The 26,293-nt window shown below is 36.5% G+C and overlaps 1 protein-coding gene across 8 annotated transcripts in view; it reads left to right on the plus strand.

Moving 5' to 3' along the window:
* The window catches only part of OPA1 (OPA1, mitochondrial dynamin like GTPase), a 53,149-nt gene that overhangs the window by 19,972 nt on the left and 6,884 nt on the right, over positions 1–26,293 (plus strand). For all 8 annotated transcript variants that reach the window (XM_027686018.1, XM_027686023.1, XM_027686021.1 and 5 more), the window contains 15 exons: positions 24–123; positions 637–767; positions 1,301–1,373; positions 1,465–1,537; positions 2,285–2,400; positions 3,107–3,171; positions 3,587–3,663; positions 6,469–6,634; positions 7,154–7,306; positions 7,924–8,032; positions 8,651–8,730; positions 9,869–10,009; positions 11,353–11,469; positions 12,762–12,855; positions 13,161–13,271. In XM_027686018.1, coding sequence (XP_027541819.1) covers positions 24–123; positions 637–767; positions 1,301–1,373; positions 1,465–1,537; positions 2,285–2,400; positions 3,107–3,171; positions 3,587–3,663; positions 6,469–6,634; positions 7,154–7,306; positions 7,924–8,032; positions 8,651–8,730; positions 9,869–10,009; positions 11,353–11,469; positions 12,762–12,855; positions 13,161–13,271 — 1,606 coding nt within the window. The remainder of the gene's footprint in view (positions 1–23; positions 124–636; positions 768–1,300; positions 1,374–1,464; positions 1,538–2,284; positions 2,401–3,106; positions 3,172–3,586; positions 3,664–6,468; positions 6,635–7,153; positions 7,307–7,923; positions 8,033–8,650; positions 8,731–9,868; positions 10,010–11,352; positions 11,470–12,761; positions 12,856–13,160; positions 13,272–26,293) is intronic.

Here is a 26,293-nt window from a genome sequence, read left to right on the forward strand (position 1 = left end):
ATATTTCCATATACATATTAAAGACTGTGACATCAGGTATGGCTCCAGATACAAAGGAAACTATCTTTAGCATCAGCAAGGCCTACATGCAGAATCCTAATGCCATCATCCTCTGTATTCAAGGTAATCAGAGTCTAGATAGTTATCCAACTGGCAGGACTTTTTGTTTTAATCAGGGTTCTTATGTTACTCTGGGATCTACCCTGATTGTATTAAATTTCCTTTTGTGCTAATTTGTATGGTGTACAAAACAGAATGCTGTGAAATGTGTGTTTATAAATTAAGGCAATCTGTGCAGAATGTCTGGCAAAAAGCAACTTTTTGATAAGAGTTTTTAATCATTAAAGAAAAATGGTGGTGATAATATTCAAGATTTCTTCCAAAGTATTTTTGGAGGCAGCATACAATAATGGAGTTGAATATTTTGAGCAAACTGGTATTGTTCTAAACTTAAACAAATAGAACAAACTAGTTTTTTATGATGCTGGGAACAAAGCAAATTGTCGCTCTGTGTACATAAAAATGGGTCTAATTTTACTGGTTTTAAGTTGTAACATGAAACTTACTTGACACCTACTGTGTCTTCAGTGTGTTAGATTACATCGTCCCTGAAACACAACTTTGTGTGTATTTTAGATGGGTCGGTGGATGCAGAACGCAGTATTGTCACAGACTTAGTCAGCCAAATGGATCCCCAAGGAAAAAGGACAATTTTTGTGTTGACAAAGGTTGATCTTGCAGAGAAAAACGTGGCTAGCCCAAACAGGGTGAGTTGAAACTGTTTTTGTCACATTGTGATGGCTGAAGTCACACATGGTAAAATACTTGAGATACTGTTGTAAACATTGGACCTGACCTACCTGTTCTAGATGGTTTTGAGTAGTTATTTCTGTATTCAGTGTGATTTTTTTTTTTGATGGTTGTTATTTTAATCTCTCTCAGGCCTTGTTTTTAGTGATCAGGTGTGTGACTTCAGTCTCAGCTTGCTACAATACTGATTTGTTTCATGAAGGTGACCTGAACAAGATTCATTTCCCAAAAAGGCTTAAGGGTGTTCAAGTATAGGCGTTTTTGCTGTATTTTGTGTTTTGCTGTGTTATGTCGTATTTGTTTTATGCCTTTATTTTTTTGTTTGTTTTAAATATCAGTAGAACTCATAGTCCCATGACAAACTGCATCCTGCAGTACTCTATGCAGAGATGTAACCAGATCTGGCTTTAAAATTGTGCTGAAGGAAATGAAGGAAAGGATGTCTCTGTGCAAAGTTAACCATGGCTTTTTTAATCCTTTATTTTCGTAGATCCAGCAAATCATTGAAGGCAAACTCTTCCCAATGAAAGCTTTGGGTTATTTTGCAGTTGTTACTGGAAAAGGTAAAGAGAGCTCTAGCTCTGCTTATTTTGTCCTTGGTAGCAGAGAAAACTGTCTATATGGAACTGTTGCAGCACTCTTTTCTTTCTCCAGGAAACAGCAGTGAAAGCATTGAATCTATTAAAGAATATGAAGAGGAATTTTTTCAAAATTCAAAGCTATTAAAGTATGTTGCTATTTTATTCTTTTTACTAAAATGAGCCTGTGTTGGTAAATCCTAGCATCAGTTTTTCTTGTTGAACTTAAAAGGATTGCAATGTGGAAACACTATTTGAGATTTAATCTGCTTAAATTAAGTACAATGTTGAGGTGACCAAGTTATCCTGGTTTCCTAATGCTTGCTCTAAGACAGTGGAGACAGACAGGCAGCACTTGATTCCACTGGAGTTCTGGGCCTCTCTTCCAAGGTTTTTCTGTGTCTCTCCATTGGCTCTACAGAAACTAAGTTCCAGGCTATGTCCAGGCACTTAGTACAGCAGGGAGGAGGGAACCCAGCTCAACTATGACTTGTGGTGCCTCTGAATATCAATTGTCTTAGTGTGACAATGTTGTATTCAAAGGGTGATCTGATGGGAACTTCATAGAGCAGAGTTGTGATTTCACGGGCTGGTATTTGTCAGGAAGATACCCTACGTGGTCTTTGGGACTGCAGTACCTGCACTGCAGCCTCTAGAATAAAAAATTATTTGTGGTGAGGGGTTTTTGTTTATTTCCTTTGTTTTGGGGATTTCCCCCCTTGCTTTGATGATTATCTACATTGCGTATTTTGGAGGAAGATACTGGAATTTGTGTTAGGTGCACATTTACATGTTATTTTCTGCTATAAAAAGCAAAGCTTTATTCTTGGGAGGAGAATTGTGGGCCAGAAAGTGTGGGTAAGCATCAAATCTCCTCTAGCTGTCTTTCTTTACAGGACAAGTATGCTGAAAGCACATCAAGTAACAACAAAGAACCTAAGTCTTGCTGTGTCAGATTGCTTTTGGAAGATGGTGAGAGAGTCTGTGGAGCAGCAAGCAGATGCTTTTAAAGGTAAACATCTTTTCAAAAAAACAAGTGAAGTAGCAACTTGCTGTTAAACAGGTAGTTCTTCCACATATAAGGACATATAAGGACTGTAACATGTAAGGACTGACTTTTGCTAACATGCTTGGGCAATTATGTTTTATGTGTTTTATATGGTCAACATTTCTTGTTAATTGGTAATTGTCCTGTTAATCTTTATAAAAAGACCCAAAAAAGTAATTCATGGTATGAAGTACCCACTTGTTCTAAAAACCAAAGGAGCAAATAAGTATGAAGAGAAAAATCAAGGGTTTTTTGGTGTTTTTTTTTTTGTGAGCAAAACACAGTTCTTCCACTGGATTCAGATGTTGTTTAAAATGGCTTTCTACATAAAGGTCAAGGCAGGACTGACTTGTGCAGAGCAGGAAGTTGAATGGCTCTTTCCAGTATGTTTTTTTAATACATGGATTCTGTAAATTACACTCAGAGTAGCAAGCGTGGACAGAATCCTTCTCAAATCTTGGTTCGCGAAACCTGGCCATGATGATGATGATTTGGCCATAGACAGCCAAGAATTCTGCTCATTTGCAGACACACTTAAAGTGTGTCTTTTGTTATAATTTTGTTATAATCAAAATTTGTGGCAATTTTAGGAGCTGCTAAACTTTTAAGGTAATGATGAAGTTCATATAGACAATTAAAAAAATTAAGGCCTTGTTTCTGATTTTTGCAGCCACACGTTTCAATCTCGAGACTGAATGGAAGAACAATTACCCCCGATTGCGAGAGCTGGACAGGGTAAATTTAACTGCTTTGACTGCTGTACTACAAAGGGTTGAAGATTAAGAGTTAAAATTTATTCCATTTAATCTCATTTGTAAAGATTTGTTAAAGTTAACATAAAGTACTGACATTTTAAAGTGTGAGGACAGTATATATTATTCTAGGGGAAGGAAATACTGTTTTATGAAATACTGTTCTTCAACATTGTGATACTTCAATATTTAAGTCCTTCATTCTTCTAGTATACAGTTATCTGACCTAACTTGCCCCCAGGAATAGGTCAGTGTTTCTTTGTGATCATGGCAGAACATGACCGGGAGGTATCATTTGAGACTTGAAGGCTGTAAGAAAAAGATTTGGGTTTTTTTTTTACTTTTTGTATAGAAACATGATCAAATTGTACTTAATCTTATTGTTTCCTTTTGCATAGAATGAATTGTTTGAAAAAGCAAAGAATGAGATCCTTGATGAAGTCATAAGTTTGACTCAGGTCACACCAAAGCACTGGTATGGTAATTTTTTTCTTTTTTCCTTTGTTTTTTTGTTTGTTTTTTTTGTTGTTGTTGTTGTTTTGTTAACTATCAGAAGTTTGCCTTTAAAATATAAAGAGTTCTAGTAAACAAAATTCTCAAATACAAGTAAGAAACTGGTTTTCTTGGACAGTGTATTATCATGTCCTTTGTCCCTGTGACAGTTGTCTATGTTTGTTTGTTATTCTGAATTGGGAAATAATTGTATAACCCCTCCTCAAAAACTATATGATATCAATTTGTACTTCTGTTTTTATACAGTGTAATGAACAATCGATATTCCTCAAAAATGCAAAGGAACAGTCATAATAAATAAGTTTTCAGATGTTCATTTGAAGTATGAATGAGTAATTCCTCTTGATGTTTGGAGATTGTCATTGTGTGTTTCAAAATAATGTATTTGATGTTGGAAATCAGGGTATCAGAGATTTGGAAACTGAAAGAATGTGTAATTCCTGGCTGTAAAAAGAGCTAATCTGGATGTTTGAGAGTTCCATCCTACATGTGGATCTCGTTGGTAGCCTCAGTCACTGGCACTGTACTACGCTGACCTACTTCTCTGTAAGGCAGCACAGGTGTGAGAGAGAGCTCAGCCTAAGCACTTTAACCGTGTAGCATCACTGCATAATAAAGCCACTGTACATGTAGGCTGAGAGGAGAATAGCCAACATAGAGGATTACTTTGACAGCCTGTATCACAACTGAGAACAATAAGAAAAAGATTTCTTTAATGCCTTTATGTTCAGTGACCTGAACTGAACTGTAACTTGGTCAAAGGTTAAAGAACAAGATAAACTGTCTGACTCTTAATAACATTAGAATAATGCTGGGTATGTGGCTGTGTTCAGAGAAAGACTTGTATGCAGTGTGTTAGTCTGAAATATTGTTCTAGTCCAAATGTAACGCAGGTTGTTTTGGTGCTTGCTGTTGTTGGCTGTGTAATAGATGCTGAAGAACCCTGGCCCATGTCTAGTCTGCTTCATTTCATGTTATGGATTGGGTGGGTGCACAACATGAATGCTTCTGTGCATTTCCTTTGAAAGTTAAAGTGTAGTGGTGATTCTAGATTTATTACACTTAATTAGCTATAAATTACAACTGCAAAGCTAAGGCCTGAAAAAAAATGCTTTTATGAAAATGTCATTATATCCAGACTAAAAACAGCAATGCATTTGATGAATGCCAGTGTTTCTATCCTGTTAAAATTTCCATTCCTTCCAATTAAGTTTGATTAGATTAAGCAAAGCAAAAATGTGTTCTTATTGATAATCAGTAAAGAAGGAATGAGATTGCATTTGTTCTTAATCAGAGAATTACACTTCTCCTGCAGTGCATTTTAAGTGGTAAAATCCATAACAGATGGGTTCCAGCACACCCTGCAAGTGAATGCAAGTGAAACTAATTTGCCACATCCCTGGTTCTTTTAATGGTGATCAAGAATGATCAATAATTGATCTCTGCTTGAACACTATTAAATTATCCTACTTTAAACAAAGCTTTTTAAAAGATTTTTAATCGATTTTTTTGCTGGTGGCAATATTTATCTAAAGGTAATTTTTTCAACATTTAAATCCTTGAATTCCTTTCAGTTTTGTATAAATACTTTTACTACACTGAATACGCTGAACAGCTTTTTCAACAGTAGAAAAATTAGGGACTTTGTTCCCCATTAATATGGGTATGAAAGATGGACAGCTTCAAACTATTTAATTCTTAAGGAAGGATGTTTTAAACACAAAATAGAAATTTTCAATTATGCTACTGTTGATATGGGGGGAGGGAGGTGATATTTATGGGAAATTCTTCAGTCTTTGTTGATAGATGGCCTAGTTAGAGTAGGGACATTATCAGGGAGGAGGCTTGTGTCCTGAACTTCAGCCCATTTGGAAGAAAAGGGCCTGAGTCTTGTACCACCAAAAAAGGAGTTTTTATTTTGTCTCTTAGCTCTCACCGTTCTGCCAAATCTGGCATTCATATGATCTAAGCTGATTTAACATTCTGAGCAAACATAAAATTAGCCTGCAGGAAAGCCACAACCTGTGCTAGAGACTGTGGCAGGAGCAGAAGGAGTGTGACTGACTCCATGGGTACTGGGTACATGTTACACTGTCTCAACTGAGGTGTCTCACTGCAACTGTAAGGTTTATTGCAATTCAGAAAGGTTGAAGTTGGATTGTTTCCATTGTTACTTCATGAAAGGCACGAAAATGGGAAAGTAGTGCTTCATTTGATAGTGACATGAAGCTCATTAAGGAATGTCAATATACATTTTGGTAAAAGGTTGGACTTGTCAACTTGCTTCATCGTTTATCAAATCTGGGAGCAATCAATAAAAATCTCAAATGGAAAACTACAGCATGTTCCTACAATCAAATCAGAATACTGTAGAAACAAAACCCACATGCTCTTTTGGGAGCATGGACTGTAGTCAAATCATGTCAATGCTTTGCATGACATGTTGTTCGCCCACCTCCCATATGTAAACACACACACAGCTCTGCATGGTTATCCTGGTATAATTAAAGGCTGCAAGGAGCTGTTATGCAGTGTAGGGGCAACTGTGAGAGTCTTAGAAGCCAACTTCTGAAGCTGTCTTTGCTGCTGAAAACACTGTGCATTTCTGTCCTTAGTTCCATGCAGATTTTGGTTGAAGTTGTTGTGATGTTAAGGAGTATTTCCTGTGTTCTGTAGTATTGTTTTCTCAGTGTTTCTAACAAATTGAATGCATACCTGTTAGTTGGTTGTTTGGAAACCATCACATGTGTTACAACTTTCATTTTAGGGAGGAGATTCTTGAGAAAACTTTATGGGAAAGGGTATCTACTCACGTGATTGAGAATATATACCTTCCAGCAGCACAGACTACAAACTCAGGGACGTTTAACACCACTGTGGACATCAAGCTGAAGCAGTGGACTGACAAGCAACTGCCTAATAAAGCAGTAGAGGTAAGAATTTAGTTATTTATATAAAAAAAATTAAAAATTACAATCGTGCAAAGCTTTTTAAAATGACAGAATGACTCCAGAAGAGTAAGCTGATGTTTGAAGGACTGACTGCAGTTCTTTTAACGAGCTTACATGTCAGACAAGACTGGCAAGATCTTGATGTTCAGAGGCATACAGAGCAGAAACATTGTATTTTGCTCTTCTGGTGAATTTTGCCTACTACAGAGCAAAAAATCCTATTTTTACAAGGTTAAACCCTTCAATAGGTGTATTCATATTTAATAGATTTTTGCAAGTTGAACAGAATTCTGCTTGCTATAATATAGTGAAGCCAAGTTTAGTGTTGCCTTTACTAGTAATGGAAAAAGGACAAGTCAGTGACTTACTCTTATGCTTGCATGTTTTTTTCAGAAAGTCTCCAAATTTTCATACTTGCAAGAATTGTCATAAATGTTCACTTAGCAGCTGGTGCACAGTGTAATGGTCCATTTCAGGCTGAATTGTTTGCTAACTTTCTAGGTGGCGTGGGAAACTTTGCAAGAAGAATTTTCCCGTTTCATGACAGAAAAAAAAGGACAGGAGCATGATGATATCTTTGATAAACTGAAACAAGCTGTCAAAGAAGAAACTATTAAACGGCATAAATGGAACGAGAGAGCGGAGGATAGCCTGGTATAATGTAGTGGGTTTTTTTGCCTTGTTGACTAAGTGCTGTTGAAATTTCTTTACTGAAGTTGCATATTCAGTATTTTTGTATTCTTTTATTTTAATCCTGAAATGACAGGGAGGTGTGTACATCTCACATTTTCTATATCATGTTTTAATACATTTTCTCAATTCATTTCATTATTATCTTTTATTAGTTTCCCCCTAAATAACATCTAATAAAACTGTTTTGGTTGGTTCAGAAAAGTCATCCATAATCCACTGGCTGCAGGACAGCCTGGTGGGAATTGTTTAGCATCAGCTCATTTGTTCTGTTTGGTGTAGTCACATAAAATAACATCATTTCATTACCATCTTTATAGATTCTGTAATCCAGAGAGGTTTCATATCTTCTCCTGCATTTTTTACTTTATCTGTGCTGGGCTGTAGAAAAGAGTCAAACTAAAGGCACACGAAAATATTTTTGGCAGTCCTTTGAATAGTGTCTGTTGAATAAATCGCATGTGCCCAATACAAACTGCTTTATCAGACATTAAAAAATGAAGATAATGTTAGAAATGTTATTTTTACTAAATCTTGAGTAAATTATTTATTGCATGCTAAAATTCCATTCTGTATTGCAGCGAGTGATCCAGCACAATGCCTTAGAAGATCGGTCAATATCCGATAAGCAGCAGTGGGATGCAGCCATTCATTTTATGGAAGAGACCCTCCAAAGTCGGCTCAAAGACAGTGAGTTGTGTGATGTATTCCACTCTTCTGTGCTTTTTAGTCTGACCCAGTGTCTGGATCTAGTTCACTTCACTGCAGTGCGAGCTTTTGTATCAGCACAACTGACACAGTGGGGACTGTTTGAAATGGTACTAATACTGATAGAAATATTTAGCAAAGTACAGCCTCAAGTACTTGTGCTCCTGCTCTTGCAATGAGGCAACTGAAAGATAAGCACTAGAGAACTATAGAGTCAAAAAATGGTACAAATGCACATGTAGGAGAACAGAATAAATTCAGGGAAAGTAGGTGGTCTGTTTGTAGTTTCTAGCGTAATCAGTCTTGATGCAAGTTGCAGCAAGGTAAGATTTTTTTTTTTAAAAGCCTGACTTGGAACCAGGAGGGTTGTTTTTATATACTTCTTTGAAGCATCTTCCTGTTGGCAGTCATTTTTAAATTTTAATAAAATACGTCACCTGTTGCTTCAAGTAAAAGACACATGACTCGACTCAGTATGGTATATCTTATGTTCTTTGACATAAAATGTCCATTCTTCTCTATGTACCCAAGTTTAGAACTGTACATTTGGGTGGTTGCATATATTTTGTGTAATAGTTAATATCATGCTTCCTTTTTCAGCTGAATCTGTTATTGAAGATATGGTGGGTCCAGACTGGAAAAAAAGATGGTTACACTGGGTAGGCCGCACCAAAGAACAGGTAAAAGGAAATAAATTATAAAGAATTTGTAGTTCACTACTTTTGGAAAACTTTGATTATTACTTTGAGTAAAACTTTGAGTGAATTTTAAAAAATACCAACCCTCTTCACATCTTTTAGGTGACTGAAAAAAAAATAATTACTTTTCATTGTTTTAAATACCACAAAGAATTTCGGGGTTTTTTTCCATACTGTAGCTACAGATTGGTGTGTAAACTGTTTTTCATTCTTCAGCTGAATTATATCTTTGCCATTATGCCACTGACTTTTGTATTAAAGTTCTTCCAGTAGAAAGAAATCAATGAAAGCAGGTGGAGACTGGGCTATTCTCTGCTATAATTTTCAAGCATGCCTTTTAAGCAGAAGTCACACGCAGTTTCCTATCATGCTCCATTTGGATGTAATTAGTATGTGATGGCATTATCATAGCATTCTCATCACAGCTGTATCTTCTGATTGGCCACATTCATTTCAACCTCTCTTCTCATTTGCTCATAACTTTTGGAAATTTCTTTTGAATTTAAATAACACCTTCCATTCAATGCCCAGAGACAATTGTCTTTTAATATTACTTTTTTTAGATATTTCTCAAACTCAGTCATACTTTGAAGAAGCAAGTAGAGTTTAAAAGAATACAGTAGAAAGTATTTGTTTCAGAGGAAGGAGTTTTACAGTATGTAGCCAGGTGTAGGGGAAAGGTAGCGACTTCAACCTATATTACTTGAATTTCGTGAACAGCAATTTAAAGGTATGAATACATGGAGAGTTCTTCCTAACTAATAGGCAAAAAGTACAATTCTAATCAGTGTCACATGCAGTGTGTGAATGTGAACCCTGATAGTGGATATTCATGGAGGGGAAAGGGGGCTAACACCTATGGGTTTTTTTTCCCACCCTTCTATTCTTGTTCTGAATTTCAGTGCATAATGAAAAAGAATTTAAAAATTAAAAATATAATTGATATTATATTTGAAGTGTCCTTGCACAACAACCCTTTGGAGTCACTAAAATGTAATAGTTATTAGCATCAGAGGAATTTTCTGTTCTGGCTTATTAAGCAAATGGAGTGTTTATTGAGGAGGTGCTGATGATCTCTGAGTCTATAATAATTAATTCTAACTAATCATTCCTATCCTAGAATATTCGTAATGAAACAAAAAATGAACTCGAGAAGTTGATCAAGTGCAATGAAGACCATGCAGCTTATCTGGCAAATGATGAAGTGACGACTGTCAGAAAGAATCTGGAAGCAAGAGGAGTAACAGTGGACCCATGTCTGGTAAGATTCAGAATTGTAACAAGACATATGGAAGCCCCCTGTGAACACTTGAATGTTCTTTCTAGATAGCGTACAAGAGACTCCCTCTGAATACTGAATTTGTAATCCAGATGTTTCCAAATGAATTACTAAATGAATTCTTGCACGCAATTCACACACTTCTGTTGGCTGTTAGACAAATGCAGTACAACACTTTGGAATCTGTCAGTTTAGAGTGAAGTTGGAATCTGCTGAGCAGATTTTCTTAGCTACATTATGACAAAGCTTGTTTGAAATTATTGTTCAGATGTTATGTAGAAGAATCAAGGCCTTTGTGAGCAAGATACAGTGAAAACATATTGTGCATCCTTAAGCTTTCAGTGTGGTTGTATGTGAAGTTTGAAGTTAATTGGTACATTAAAGAGAGAGAATTTTTTTAAAAATACTTGTAGAAAGGCAGGATTTTTTAAGAATGTCCCATGGAATTGTATTGTACGTTTGAAATGTTCTGGAAAAAGACATATCTCATTGCAGTGTAAGGCCCTTAGGGGTAATTAAACTTCTTATCTAATTAAAAGTAAGATTTTAAATAAATGAGAATTCATACGTTAATAAGTAATAGATGTAGATTTCCTTTAACAGTGATTTATTTTCTGGAATAACTTTGGCTACCTTTTCAACATTAATATCTGTACTTATTCTAGATAGAAGAGTCATTTAAATACCTGCTGCTCCTTTCCTATACAGTACTTACCATTTTTTGTAAAGGTCATATTAGTGATCCACATCCTCTACATGAGGAAGCTGAGAGCAAATTGAGTTTTCCTTCTAGATAAGCAATTGATTTTCTTAATTATATTTCATGGGTTTTTCAAAGAGGCGTATCGATACACATATTTAATTTTGAAGAACTGAAATATAAATAAGCCTAATCAAGAAAAGTTACAAATGTTTGTTTACATAAGACCCATGAAATATTTTTCTATGCTTTAATCTGGTTTAATTGGTAAATTAATGGGTACAATTCAAAAATATATTCTCAGTGTTAATGTAAAGATTATTTTGAAGTGTATAATTAAATGTATTTTGGCTGCAGACAGTATTTTTAAGCACTCAGTTATGTTACGTGCATGGAAGAGTGGATTTTTAAATTGACAGTCATCTGTAATGTTTGCCAAATGTAAATAACACATTAATCATAGCCCGGTTGCAGACAAATTGGTGAGAAATATTTAAACATGTTACGTGATATGGATAGTGGAATTTGGAGTTACATTTTAAAATTAAATGCAATCATTAATCTATGCACGATAGCAAGTGTATGTGTTTATTTATTTAGTTAAATTTAAGTACTGTTTTCCTAGATTAAAGACACATGGCACCAAATTTATAGAAGATTCTTCCTGAAGTCTGCCTTGAACCACTGCAATCTATGTCGAAGAGGCTTCTATTATTATCAGAGGCATTTTGTGGACTCAGAGGTAAACTGAAGAACAGATGTTCTTCATCTACACTGGTGTTTTGCCTTACTATTTCTATCTCAATTGAAAAAAAAAATCTAAAAATACTTTAAAGTAGCCTGACCAGATAGCTGGTGATCCCAGACACGTTTTACATGAGGCTTACAATGGATAAGATACCATCCTGGTGGTAATTGTATAAAATGACCACTAGGTATCAGCCGTGACCTAAACATCTGGTACTAATCAGTGTGTATTGAAAATACACAACCAAAAGCAGTATTATACTTCTGTTGGTATCTTGTTGTTATCCATTTCTCCCACTTTCCCATTGATAGTTATTTACCTCAGTGATACGAAAAAAATTCAGAAAACATCTTTAAGAGTTTATAGGAAAAGTATGGTCAGTAAGGGTTTAGAGCAAATACTTGGTGCTACATCTGATCAATAGGGAAAAAAATAACTATGGAGTTTTCAAACAGATCTTTATAAATGGCTTTCCAGTTTTGTAAACCCAAGCTTGTGCAACAAATGACAGTATGCATGAATTCACACAAGAATATATAGTTTTCTTACCACTGTATTTTAAATCAAAGAGAAATTACTGGAAAAGGTAGAGCTCCTCACTTTCTGTGGAGGTTTGTTTTTATTTTAATATGCAACAGTGATTACCATGGAGCCAGAAATCTTTGCTACTTCAGAAATATTTTTGCCTTTGAGGGATGAGGCAGTGAGATCACAGCATGGAGAGCTGCCTCTTCATGACACTTAACCTCCTATTCACGTTACCATCTTTTTTAAGGTGTCCTAATGTGAAGTTAATGCTCCCTCCTGCCATCCTTTCAAGTGGAGAAACTGTCTCTTCTGTTGTTAGCAAATATAGCCCTTTGTCCAGCACTGTCTTCAGAAGTGTTTGTCAGACAGGGAGGCACAACCTGAAGTTCAGCTGTTGTCTCTCAGCATGTTTGCTATGAACAGAGTAGTGTTTCTGTGAGCATTAGGTTACATTCACCAGCCTCCTTATAGTGTGTGCAAATTGTTTTTCCATGGTTTCCCGTGATATGGCTCTTTGTGTTGAAAACAGCAGATGTGAAGGTGATGCAGTGCATTAAATAAGGCTGATGTGGTTCTTGTGAAGTATTTTTGATGTGTTTCCTTGTTATTTACACCAGTTATTCTCTGGGATTTTTGTGTGAGGTCAGTATAGGTATACATGAGGTTACAGTTTCTGCTAAGAAAGTCAAGAGATTCTTGTACCTGTAGGGTGTTTACTGGACATCAGAGGTCTGACACCACAACTTCTCTCGTTCCAGCTCGAATGTAATGACGTTGTCCTCTTCTGGCGAATACAGCGAATGCTGGCGATTACAGCAAATACACTGAGGCAGCAGCTTACTAACACTGAAGGTAAGGCTCACAGTCAGTTGAGGGGCTTGAAACAAAAAATTATCTCCTCCTAAAAAAGTAATACAATTTTGATGAGAGAGAAAATACCCTTTGAAATTTAACAATCTTTCTCAAAGAATTTCCTATCTTAATGGCCCAGAGAAGGGGCTCAGAAATTTGCCTTTTCTCCAGCCAGATCAGTTAGTATTGTAATATATACTACATCTCCAACAGACCTTCTCAAATTTCGTCCTTAGGTCATTACAGATGCAAAAGTATTATACCTTACTTTTTTTTGGTTGCTTTGTGGTTTTGATTTTTTGCAGTGAGGCGCTTGGAGAAGAATGTAAAGGAAGTGCTAGAAGATTTTGCTGAGGACAATGAGAAAAAGGTGATGCTCCTAACTGGCAAGAGAGTCCAGCTTGCAGAGGATCTCAGTAAGTACCTATCCTATTGTGTTTTGGAATGAGCTTGAAGTGATGCAAATTCTGACCACTGTCCTTGAGAACATTCAGTGTGATATGGGTTGTTCATGTGCTGGCTTTTATTTAATATCACATGGATTTTTTTTTCTTAAATACCGGCAGATCTTACTCATTCAAAGGTGGACATGGGTAGTATAGTGTGATAGAACAATAGAATTTCACTGATATTTTGCATCAATAAGTTGAAAAATGTAGTTACAAAATGTAGAAAAAACCTGTCAGACATGAAGTTCTGTGATGTTGTGCTTATTAAGATGAGATGGCCATTATACTAAGAGATTCAACAAGGAAGAAAATCTAGCAGATTTAACCTTCCAGAAGGATTACAGTAGTTTAATGCTCACATTAACACTCAGAAAGTGTTAAGGGGTTTTGTGGTTAATGTGGTAAAGCTTTAAACAGTGAAAGTTTGTCAGGTGACAGTGCAGGTTGAGATGATACCCCTGTTTCTACCTGCACATCCAGTAGAGTTTAGATCAACTTTTAGTTGATGGGACTTGTCTTGCACACATACAGTTAATTTTTGGGCAGCATTCTTCTGTTGTTCTGTGAGACTTCCACTTAAACCCCAGCCATGCACCTGCACTGGTAGGGTAAAAAACAATGCTGTGCAAAAGGGAAAAGGAAAAAAAAGCTTGTGATAAATGAAGTTCATGTACTTATATAAATATCTGCATGTTGACATCACAGGTGACCTTTTTCTTAGACCTGTATTTTATGTTTGATTTAGAAACTTATTTTTGTTTTAAAATATGACTTTGCATATTTAATTCAGAATAAATGAATTTTATGGTCAATGTTTCTTCTTTTAATTAGCAAAGTTCTGATATCAAGGGTTCAGTGGGACAGAAAAGCCTTCAATTTCTGTTAGTTTCCTAAGTATGAATCATGTATTATGTTTTTACATCCAAAATGTAATAAAAAAGAAATATTTTGCTTATAATAAACTGAAAATCCGAGGATTTGCTTTTGATAGTGCTGGTTTGGTTACACTGGAAATGCTATCTTATTATTGGAAGTGTTGTTAATAAAATCACAGTCAGTGGTATTTGTTGTCCTTTAGAAAGTTCCTATAATATTTTGGAACCGTGAGTAGGAATTTTGTGATCTCAGGCAAATTGTCTGGGTCTTCTTGACTGATCTCTGAAACAAGTGGTATGACTATAGGATTTTTATGATAGCTGCATAATTCTCTTCAAACATCCTGTGTTGCTTTTGAAACCCTATGTCAACCTTCATGTAAACATTCTTTTAGAGTGGGTAGAAAGTGTTTTACAAAATAAGGGGTTTCCTCCTCTATATATGTGTTGAGGTAAAATGAGTGGTAGCCTGCAGAGTAGGATTTAGACCTTTAATGAGGAAATTACCTCCTTTTCTCAGTGAGCAGTGATGCTTGCTTGCTTTGATGCTGGATGTTGGTTTGTTTTTTTTCCCTGAGCAGACACTGGTATAGAGTAAAACTTGGCAATTTTGATTTATCCTTAGATATTCCATGTTTCAAAATAAAGTAAAAGAACGCTAACAAGCACATAACGTTTAAATTAACTTGGCTTTATTTTGCACTGAAATCGACTTGGAATTTTTGCATTGTCAACTTTGCTCCTCCCGAGTCCCAAGCCCCAGCTGTAAGCTCCCATTTCAAAGCAGTAACAGCTGGGGTTGTTATTTTGTAAGCTAAGACTAGACCTGCAGGAGCAGCCTGTGTGTGTTTATAACCTGAGGTGTCTGTACATCGTGGTTTGCATTTCATAAATTATTATGTAGCAAAAACATGTCACTGCACTGTGTTTCTTTAGATTCAGGAGATCACAGATCCCACACACGTTATTCTAAGAAAATAATTGTTACTCAGTACAAAACGATGTATGATGGCACGTTCTGCTTTATTGTACCTGTGGGAAGATTTTAAAACTACCACTGCTTAGCTCTGTACTCAGATCAGTTGTTTCTGCATGCTTTTATGGCTAGGTGGCAGTAATTTTTATGGGGAAATGACAAGAAAAGGGGGTTTCTTTGCCTTTCCCTTAGTGAATAGTGCCTTTCTTTGGTGCAGGGGTTTTTTTATCCCCCTGAGACAGATTTTGAAAGCATAGAGCATTGAACTCCCATATAGCTATACAAGTAATTTCCTTCTTATAGCATTTAGTGATGATCAGGACTTTACTTAAAGAAAAAAAATCCTGGCTCCCACAACACATGTTCATGAAGTATTGGTATTTTAATTAGGAAGGGAAGTGATCTCCTAAATCACAAAGTCCAGTCTCTCTATCCCAGGCAGCTGTGTTTATATAACCCAGCTGATTGAAATATCTTGAGCTTTGTCTTTAAATCAGTTAACTTGTTGAGGCTCACTATTCACACTGAAAACATGTTCCAGGATGTCATTTCTCTGGTGGTTACAAATAGTCTTTTAGTTTCCATCTAAATTTGTAAATATGAGGCTGGGATTCACTTCCTGATTGGAAACTGTACTTGCAAATGTAAATTATTTATGTACCTGAGGTTGGGATGCTTCCTCTTGATGATGATGATATGGCAACACTGTCCCACTGCTGTTACATCAGTCTTTTAATGCAGAAGCACTGGAAGTGCTTTATTGTTTGTTCAGGATACTGGTTAATGGCAAACTGTTACTAGCATGGGTGACTGGGTGACCCAATATCGTAATGAGAGCTCATATAAGACTCAAAACTGATTTCAGCAGATTTTGTCATCTGTGTTATACAGCCTTGAATGTTATTTTAATCCCACATAAGGATATTCCTTGATGATGTTTATGCCATGAATCTTGCTGCTTCTCAGTGTTGATGTCTCAAGTTTTATTCTAGGTATTTTAAAGAGTGTTAAACAGAACTTTTGAACAGTTTCTAACAAATTACTAGTTTTATAATCTACTGAAGGTTGGTTTTTCTTTAAAAAACGGCTCTAAGTGTGATGTAAATATACTCCTTAACATAAGTATATTATGATACTTGTACCAGTGAAATGAGCAACTAAGTTTATAGAAATAAAGAAGCTCCAGGATTAGAGACTATTTAGGAGAAAGGATCAAAAGGTGCAAAAAAGGGGCAGAAAAGAATATGAATAGCTGAATTGGAAAAAGTGACTTTAAAAGTGTCCTAAAATGCAATCAATCCATAAGAATACCTGTATTGAAAGATACACCTGCAGCTGATGTATCCCAGTGTCGCGTTCCTGGCAATGAGCCGACGTGGGAACAGCATAAGAACAGGTTAAGCATGCAGCAGTACATGCCTGTTATGCTCTAACAGCATCCAACAATCTGTGGTTCCAAGATTTCCTAATCCTGAGGTAATATATTTGTGATTAATAGCCATTCAAGGATTTTTTTTTCATCCTGTGCATTTCTCTAATTGCTTTTTGAACTCATGTAAACTTTGGCATCTGCAACATCCTGTGGCAATTAGTTCCAGAGTTCAACTACACATTGTGTGAAAAAGTACTTCCTTTTGTTTGTTTCTGAACCACCTGCCAGTTTCATTTGGCTCTCCTTAGTTCTTGCTCTGTAAAAAGCATTCAGTAATCTTTTTCTATTCTTTTTTTTTTTGTGCCATTCATGACTTCATAGATGTATATGCTACCTGCACTTGATCTTTTTCCTGGCTTGAAAAATTCTCATGGTGTAGTTGTTCTTTGCATGGACATTGTTTCCTAGCTTCAGTCAGCCTTGCCACTCTTTTCCCCTTTCTTAGTTCTGTAAAACCTTTTTTTGAGGTGAAAGAACAGAACCTGCACAAAATACTTGAAGTGTATCTGCATTATGGATTTATACAGTTGTGTTGTGATGCTTTCTGGGTTTTATTCTGGTCTTTTTACAGTAATTCCTTGTAGCCTATTTCCTCTTTTGCCTGCTGCTGAGCAGTGAGCTGATGGCTACAATGAACTATCTGCTACAACTCCCAAGTTCTTTTGTGAGAAGTGACAGTCCTGACATTTCCCTTGTCATGTTTTTAAACTGTAGGTATAGTTGAGATGTGTTTATTGTTTTACTGAGGATGCAGAAACGAGGAATTTGCTGTCTGTGTCTTATATGTCTAACTGGGCACTTCGTGCTTATTCAGCAGTGGGTAGGAACTTGTTTTAATGCAATTTAAAACCTCCTTCACAACTCTGGTGCATTATTTATATTAAAGTTCTTCTCCCACGTTGTCTGCCAGTTAAAAAACATAGCCAGGTCTTTCTTGCTTCATCAGCAACAGGAAGAATTATATTGACTTTCTAGTTGGCACCTGCATCTTGATTGTGCTCATTGCTGAAGGACAAAGTACTTTGATTTGAAACTTATATTCCACACAACTTAGTATTTTACTATACGCTTAGTAAATCAGTACCTTAAATGTTCTGTGGTCCATAAGAAGTAAAATGGGGTAGAGGGAGCTAAAAGTACAATAGTGAACAATGATGTTTTAGAAGGAGAATTTCCACTCATAGAAATGCCTCTTGTCAGGGCAAAAATGCCCTGTTTGTATTGCAGGCTATAAGGCACTGCTTTGGGCTGGAGGGAAAATCTGTCTCATCATGGCAAGTCAGTCCCTTCGAATTCCTGCAGCGTTGTTATGCACAAGTGTGTGCAGCTGGATGCAAAGCTTTTCCACTTGCTCTTTTTTTAAAATATTGATTAACCTTTATTTCTACAATACCTTCGAAGATGGATCAGTCAGTACATATCCTTTAATTTTGTCAGTGATCTTTTATGGTACTTACTAGTTCATACTACTTTCTCTTGTGTTTATGTTTAACTTTCCAAAGTGACTGACATGGAACATTCATGCAGACTGCCTCTGAAGTTACTGAAGTTTTTAAATTTTAAGTGTATTTCAAAACGGGGGTGTTTCTGCAAAATTTGTTAAAACAGTAAAGCTGCTGGCATTTGTTGGATTTCAGGATCTTTTTGATGGCTATGCCAAAGTGGGTTGTTTTTTTATAAAAGACAATTATTTGAAGTCTCATCTTCACTAGAACTGTATCTCCTTAGCTATGTTTTTCAGTACAGGGCAATACGATTTTTTTTCTGGAAAGGAAATGAATACATAGGTGAAAAAATGTGATTTCAACATGAATAATATATTTTCTGCTGCCTTATTTTTAACTCCATAGTTAAGAACTCCATAGTTCTTTGCAAAACTGATAGCATGTGGATAAATCTTAACTTTCTGTAGTCTACTTTTTAACGTGGTAATTTTTGAAATGTTGAGGTCCCAGTTAAAGGCTTCCCAGAACTACTTAATTGTTTCCAGAATTCCACTCTTCTGGACTTGCTCTTTTTGTATAAAGGGCCAAAGCAAACTTCCTCGATCGTGTGAGCTCTGTACAATAAGTTGCCGTGCAGGTTCCCAACACAAGAGGGCAATGAGTGGCCTGTGGAGGAGGCGCGGGAGGCTGAGTCGGGTGCCAGCCCTCCCACGTCTGGTGCTTCCCACGAGCGCAGCGTAGGCAGTGGGCACTGATGTCTTGGATGCTAAACATTTTCCTCTGGAAGGAAGATGCACTTGCCTATCCTTGTTCCTCATGTTTTCCACTCTCTCTGGGTCTTGTTTGTTTGTGTGGTATGTAATTTATGAAGATTGTAAAGGATGGTCATTTTTTTTCTCAGCTACACATTTCTCGTTAGCAACTGCATGGAAAGTATTAGTTTGTGAGCTTTGTTACTAAAAAGCTGTTAGGAACTGAACGCTTCAATCGTTTTGTAAAGGAAATGTATCTTCCAATGTCTTTTATGCTAAAGCTAAGCTGCATCTATCCATATTGCAGTAGCATTTAAAAGGTGCTAGATGGTGCACATGGATGTTGTATACTTCAGGCAGTAAGCGGGAGCTTTGCCATTGACTTCACTAGTGTTGAAATCTCACAGACCCCAAAGAAATACATGTCCTATCTTCATTTATTTCTTCTCCTTTATTCCTTTTAAACAGAAAAACCATGAATGGTGCAAAGACATCCTTTACGTGCACAGGATAAACAGAGCATAGTCCTACAAAGCAGCTTTCCTAGGTCAGTGTACTATTCATCCAGTATTCTCTGTCCTCACAAGCTGGAAAAGAAAGCCTAGAACTTCACCAAAATTATAAGTAAAACCATGTGCTTGGGAGAGTCTTTGGCAGGAGGTGGGAATGCCTGTGGAAACTTGATCCTAAAATTGCTAGGTACGAATGTGAATGGATCAACCTCCAAGTTCGTTTGTCAGTAATGTTGACACCTGTACAGGTGTCGTGGGCTAGCTGAGACTTTGTTCTGCACAAAAACTTTTTGAAACATTTGAGGAGAAAGCCCTCACATGAAGAAAAGACAGCTTAGGGCCATTTGTTTCAATTCTGTCATATTTTTGTAAGCTATGAAATATAAGAGTTTACAGAACTTAATTATTTTCCTGTAAAGACTAAAACATGTAAAAACTAAACAAACCAGAGTTACAGTAAAATACTTCCAAGTTTTATATCTATGGTCATTGCTTTGAAGTCACGACATTAAATTCTTAATTTACTTTTTCTCATGTTTAATGTAAACCATTTGCCAACTTGGAGCATGAGTGATTTAATATCATATAGGCATATAATAAACTTGCCATTTTTAATGGAGTTAGAAGGCCAATGTTAGCTAAGACTGGTACTTCCGTATGCAAGTTGCTGACTCAGGATCTGGAATTCCTGTGATGTATTTGGCTAAGCTGAGTGGGTTCTGTTGTGTCTGTTATATGTAACAAATTGATTTGAATCCAAGCAAGTCTCCTTTTTTTGTTATGCATTTATGCAAGTTGGGGATAAAGTCTGTGAAGAGTACTTTGCATATAATTACTTGTTCCGTGGTTTTTTCTTTCGTTACTCTTTGCTGCAGAAAAAAAATGTTGTGTGAAAATAATCGTATATTGTGGTCATTACTGTAGCCTAATTAAATTTCAGTTCCTTGAGATGACTGTTAACAGTATTTTGATTTGACCTCTGTCTTACATGACATTGTTGATTACATGTACTCCTTAAAATTATGCTTTGACTTGGCTCTCTAAAGTCTTTACCTTCGTTTGCTCTTCTGTTATGAGCTTTAACTTTTTTCAAAAGGTCACAGCATTTCATAGGGGCAAAGCTCAGCTGTAAGGGGAAAGACCTCTCAAATAAGCACATTTTAGGTAATTTTCCCCTAGAAACCAGAGGCAGACAAAACAGTTCAAAAGGCAATGGTTAGTAGTCCTTAATTCAGTCCTTAAGGTGCTTGTTTAGAACCAATGTGGTTTTTGGTGTTTTCAAGATACAGAAAAAAGGTATCATTTTCAAGACATTTGATCGCAGTGCCCAGATGTTGCCCCTACTGCTCAAAGACAAATATGGGAAAGAGGGAAGCATCCTAGGAAATGCAAATGGAGGAGTGATCTTATTATAATCTGAAGAATTAGGGTTATTTTGTGCTTTCGTTTCTTCCATGATGCCTAAATATTGGAGTTTCAGAACCTACTTAAGTAAATATATAGTTACTTCATAGTTGTGAGGCAATTCCAGAGGTGGCAGCAGTCTTGCTTTGCTCCTTTCTTCTGATTGTTGCAGTGAGGAGCACTCTGTTCTTATTTGATCCTGAGTTGGCAGAACATTACACCAGGAGATGTGGTGGCCTTCTAACCAGACAGAAGCAGAGCAGCTATTTCCCTCTGGGAATCACTGAACTGATCTCCAACTTCTGCTAAACATGTACAGAGTAGCTGCACAGTCCCCTGCCAGCAGGTTCCCTGGAGACGTTAACATGGCCCTGTATCTTATCAAAGGCCGGTTGTCATTTAAAGCACATTCATTTCTGCCTGAATCTCAGTCACATCGTGTGGGCTGTCTGTGTCTAACTAGTTCAAGCTTGTGCTGGTGTCACCAGTGCCTGGTGGCAGCATGACTCCTGTGCTCCCTCTGAGCTCTGTAGAGGTCCTGGTGCTCTGTGACGCAGGAAGTTGGGGCACAGTGTGCTTGAAATGAGTCTGTGTGGTCATGTCTTCAATTTCCCCTACCTTTGAACGTATGCAAGTCACAATATATCACAGTAGATTTGCTGACTTTCTGGTGGAATGCAAATGAATTGGTTTTGTGTGATTATCACGTTTTTAATTCCATGTAGATAATTTTAGAAATTAACCCAAACAAGTGTGCTTTGATGTGAAAGACACTGGTTAAATGTTCAAGTTCTTTTTTTTGTTGTTTTCTCTTGAGTTTTGGGGCAGCTGCATGAAACTAATGAATTAAAACCAGAAGAATGTGTAGGATGGCCTGTGTCAAAGTGCAGATAAGGTGGTTTCTGCTTTGTGTCATGGCAGAAAGTGCTTTAGAAAGCTGCATCTTCTCAGAGAGGGAAGTAATCCTCGAGGGAGAACATACATCACTTGTAAATATCCTGTGATGGAGTGATGGTTTACTTAACTTAAGAATCCCAGATGACCAAAGCCTGTCTGCTGTGATTTCTTAGTTATTGATGAAGAGCTAGGCACTGATGTCCAGGTCCTAAAACGGATCTTTACAAAGTTCAGCACATTTGTCACTGACTAAACGAAGCCTATCACTTAAAGTTGACATTGAAAAATAGTGATAAACTGCTACATGAATAATGACATATTTAATGCCTGTTAATCTTACCCTAGGCCCATGTCTCTTGTACTTGAGGGTCATTCTGGTGTTCTCTGCCGAATATATTTTTTTTTTCCCTAAAATTTCCTTAATTATGCAAGGATCAAAACATCTAATTGGATGCTATTTTCTCTTTAGTACTGGTTGCTTATGAGGGTACTTATTAGTCAAAATTTAAGTAAGTACTTACCATGGAGAGATTTACTGTTTATATAAATACAGGGTTTTAAATGGGCCGGTATAACATTCACATTTCTGAAAGCTGGAGAAGTCAGTGTAGTGTATGTATGTTGTACATTGCTAATTGTTACTGTAGTGGACTCCACTTCTAATTTTGAAGTATATATAAAAAGAGAAGGAAATAAAAAGAGCTAGAAATGATAACTAAAAAAAAAAATAGATCCATCTGTTTTTCTTCAGGGAGTGATGACTTAAGTTTCTGACAGTCAAAAATTAAGTTGCTTATTTTTATGATCTAAAAATTAATCTCATCACCATTTTATTTTCTGCCATATTCTATAATTCACATAAATAGTCCTGATAGCATATTATTTTATTATCTATCTAATTACTAAGTATGCTTTCTTTTGGTGGAGAAACAGCATATATCAGTTATTTTTTATGTCAAAGTCTCTTTACAGTTTTGTAAACCTTAAGGTTACAGTAGCCTTTACATAAGTAGTTTACCTTTATAGCTGTATATGTCCTTTTTGCAAAAGAAAAAATTAATCTTTTGTAATATCACTGAATGAATCATCAGGTAATATTTCTGATTTGCCTTTTTACTTTTTACTATTTCTACCCAAAATAATGAATATCATCATGTTCTGATTCATTCTAGCTTAGCAATTTTGATTTTGAAATTCAATCTTTCTGTATCTGTAAGTCTGATTCCAGATATGAGTCTGCTTTATAAGGTTGCCTTGTCATTCTGCTACTAAGCTCCTTCTAGCTGTCCAGTAAGCAGCACAGCTAAATTCTGTTGAAAGATTGAGTTATTAGAACAGTTTTAATTAAAAAATCCAAGGTAGAGACAGAGAACTGAAAGGTGTCCAACTCTTACCTTGCTATTGCAGACACTGTGACTCTCATAAACTTGCAACTTAATACAGAGTAAGGATCATTGGTACTTTAGGCTGACCTTAATGACGGTGTAGAAATATATATTGTTCATGATCTGACATCATGGTTTGGTAATATTTGGTTTCCTTTTCGTAGACAAGTGGGGCTGATGTGTAATAACCCATAGAAACATGTCCTGTATAAAGTCAGTAGTCTACATAGCTATCAGTTTTGCTTCAGCCCTGTATCTCAGTTCTCAAAGGCTCTGTCAGAGACAGAAGGATTTTGTGTTTGCCAGCCTGAGGAGCCCCGGGGACTGCTGCAAGAAACACAGTCAGCTTCTGTTCTGTTCCATGGGGGGAGGTGGGAAACTTGTGACCACAAACATTTTGTTAATCTGCAGAGGTCTTGCTTGTGAATCTGAAGCAGCTATAGATCAAGACATTGATTCCTAATCTACAATTTCATCAGCACAATACACAAGTCCCATTTCTGGAACTAAAAATCATTATTAATAATGCTAAATTAACATTCCAGTGCCCAGTACCTTGTAAAAATAGCTGAGGTGTTTTCAGACAAGCTCTCTTCTGCTGCTGCCTGGTTCTCTTTAGTCTAAAATAAAGGTGATAATGTTTTTATACAGGCAGCTTTGCTCAGGTATACTATGCAGGGATTAATAATTGATGTGATATTAATTCTTGCAACAAAAGTGACTTCAGTGATAGCAGTTGTGACTCGGTGTTTTTTTCTGTCTAAACTGACTTCTTAATTTTATTATGTTTATGCAGCAGGTTAAATATACAATCTGGAGGCTATCTTTTCCTGGTTTGGAGGTGGATTTACCTACAACAGGGAAAAGGAAAATACATCTTTGTAGGAAAGAGGCTCCTTGATGTTTTTTCCTGTTAAGGCCATGCAAAAGGAGATGTTCAACCAGGTCACCAACAGGCAGTTGTTGATGAACTTATATCCATGAAATTGATATGTTGGCTGACCCTTGGAGATTTTAATAGTGATATTAAAATAATTTGTTTAGCACCTTGTCTTATTCTAGGGTTTAAAATAAATATTTCTGAGAGGACACTGAAATATTATCTTTGTCTATGTAGTATTGAAAGCATCTCACATGTTGCACTTGGATAGTTAGAGCATCTCCTTGTCTTTCTCACTGTCTTTCTGCAGCTGATAACTGGAATACAGGTATCATAGATGTTGCCCGAATTAAAATACCTTTTATGTCAGGATGGCAAAGAGATTTAAGGCAAGTAAAAAAGTTGTCAGTGAGTCTGGTGAATATAATGGTGGGATGGCTTTCTATGTCTGAAAGAGGAGGCCTGGTTTATAAATGTATTTACAACCGTTTTTATATCATAATTGTCCCGTTCCAGTGAGTGTTCTTTGAAGTCAAAATTTATAGGAAGAACACAATTAAACTGAAGTCAGAATTTTAAAAAAGAACTCAAACTGGATGCAAATTCAAATCTGGATTGCAACACATAAACATTTTGTAACAATACTGCGATGTGGCTACTACGATGTAGCATCAGTTAACACCTTCATTCACTATAACTGGTGGTAACTACAGAGCATGCTGGCTATTTTCTGCAAGCTTGCATTTTAAAGGCTATATATTCTTAATGATTCATGGATTTACTTCATTAACTATTATAAATTCCATTTAAACTTTTCAAGGTTCTGCAGTGCTTTTATTACACTAATGAGCTAATTGTTTAAGAATCATTCACATGATTCATTCTTCTGCCTGGCCTTTTTTAAAAAAAACTTTTAGCTGCTGAAACTCTCTTGATGAACAATATTTATAGCAGTTTGACAACAGGATGAGGAACAGCGTTTGTCTTTGTAACAGCTTAAAGAAAAGGCCTTTCCAGCACCCAGCCATGCAGTTACAATCTTGACCTCTTTCTTATGCTGGGAACATACATACAGCAGACAAGCAGCACCTCCCATGTGTTTTCTTGACCCTTTGACTGTCCATTCACTTCCCATCTGTTTTGCAGTCTTAAAGGAACAGAGGGGGCCCTCTACTTATAAATCTGTCTTTGCAGATGACAAATGATGTTCTGTCTCTTTAAGGGCAGCCTGGGTGGTTTTGCCTTTTTTTTTACCCCCCCCTTAAAATTTTAGCTTTTCCCTTGGTCTTATCCAGATGGAAATATGGTATGTGAACAAGAGGAAACTGGCAAAAAATGTGATGGGTACTTTCAAAGGATTTTCTAAAATTGAGCAGGACGTGACCTTGCAATGATCAGTGAATTATGGTAGTGTTTGCATGAGACATGAGTAAGCATGTTGATACATGTCTTGTATATGTGGGTGGAAAGTCTGCTTTCTGGGGCGTTATTTGGAGTGGCTGTGAGAATGCTGCCTCATACTATTTCCACAAGAAGTAAAGCTTTCTCATTACCCTTGGAAAATCGAGGAATAAGAGATGTTTCCTCCATCTCTTCTCCATCTGACTGTTCATAGGGATTGTATAGAACTATGAGGCTTGTGTCTTAGGTAGCCCTAAGCAAAAAATCAGCTTTCAATAGAAAACTTTGAATTGACATCTCTAGTTCTTAATGGTGTGCTTCTGGGCATTCTGAGGAATTCTGACTGACTGGGCTTTCCTTTTTATTAGAGGAAAGATGATGCATTCACGGTGGTAGATTCAACATTTCTGCCTCTACGGTTAATTAACCATAACACAGAAGTGGCACAGCAAGCAGTGAGAATGTTTGTAGGCAGGGAAGGGATTAAGAAAGGAAGGAAGATTTAAAAAAAAAAAAAAAGGAAGGGAGAGAACTGAAGTCTAAACACAATCCAGAGCCAAAGGAGTAACAAGCATGAGCTTTCAAATATCAAAGCCATGTAAACATTTGTTGGAGGTAGACATCACTTCAATGTAGAACAGGAGGATTTATAATAAGATATTAACACCTTTTTTTGTGGTTGTTTAATGCTGTAGGTTTCATCAAAGTACAAAATAATGATGAATCTGTGTCCAGAAAGATTTTACAGGTTTTTTTGATGCTGCAACTGAAATTTGATGTCATATGGGCAAATTTGTAAATGGGAATGGAAAGCTTTTTAATTTGCTCAAAGTACTTCTGCAGTTTTCTGCCTGTTCTGGTGTAGACAGACATGAACATCTTTTAAATTCTGTACTAGAGCTATTGATTTTATACAGGTAAATGTGCATTTGAATGTCTCAAACTTCATTTATCTTCAGAACCATAAGCAACAGGTTTTGTGGGCAAAGGCCACATCTTTTATTAAACCAATTAATGCAGTTGGAAAGTA

Source organism: Neopelma chrysocephalum, unplaced genomic scaffold (assembly GCF_003984885.1).
Source record: "Neopelma chrysocephalum unplaced genomic scaffold, ASM398488v2 Primary Assembly neopelma1_70, whole genome shotgun sequence".
Lineage (NCBI taxonomy): Eukaryota > Metazoa > Chordata > Aves > Passeriformes > Pipridae > Neopelma > Neopelma chrysocephalum.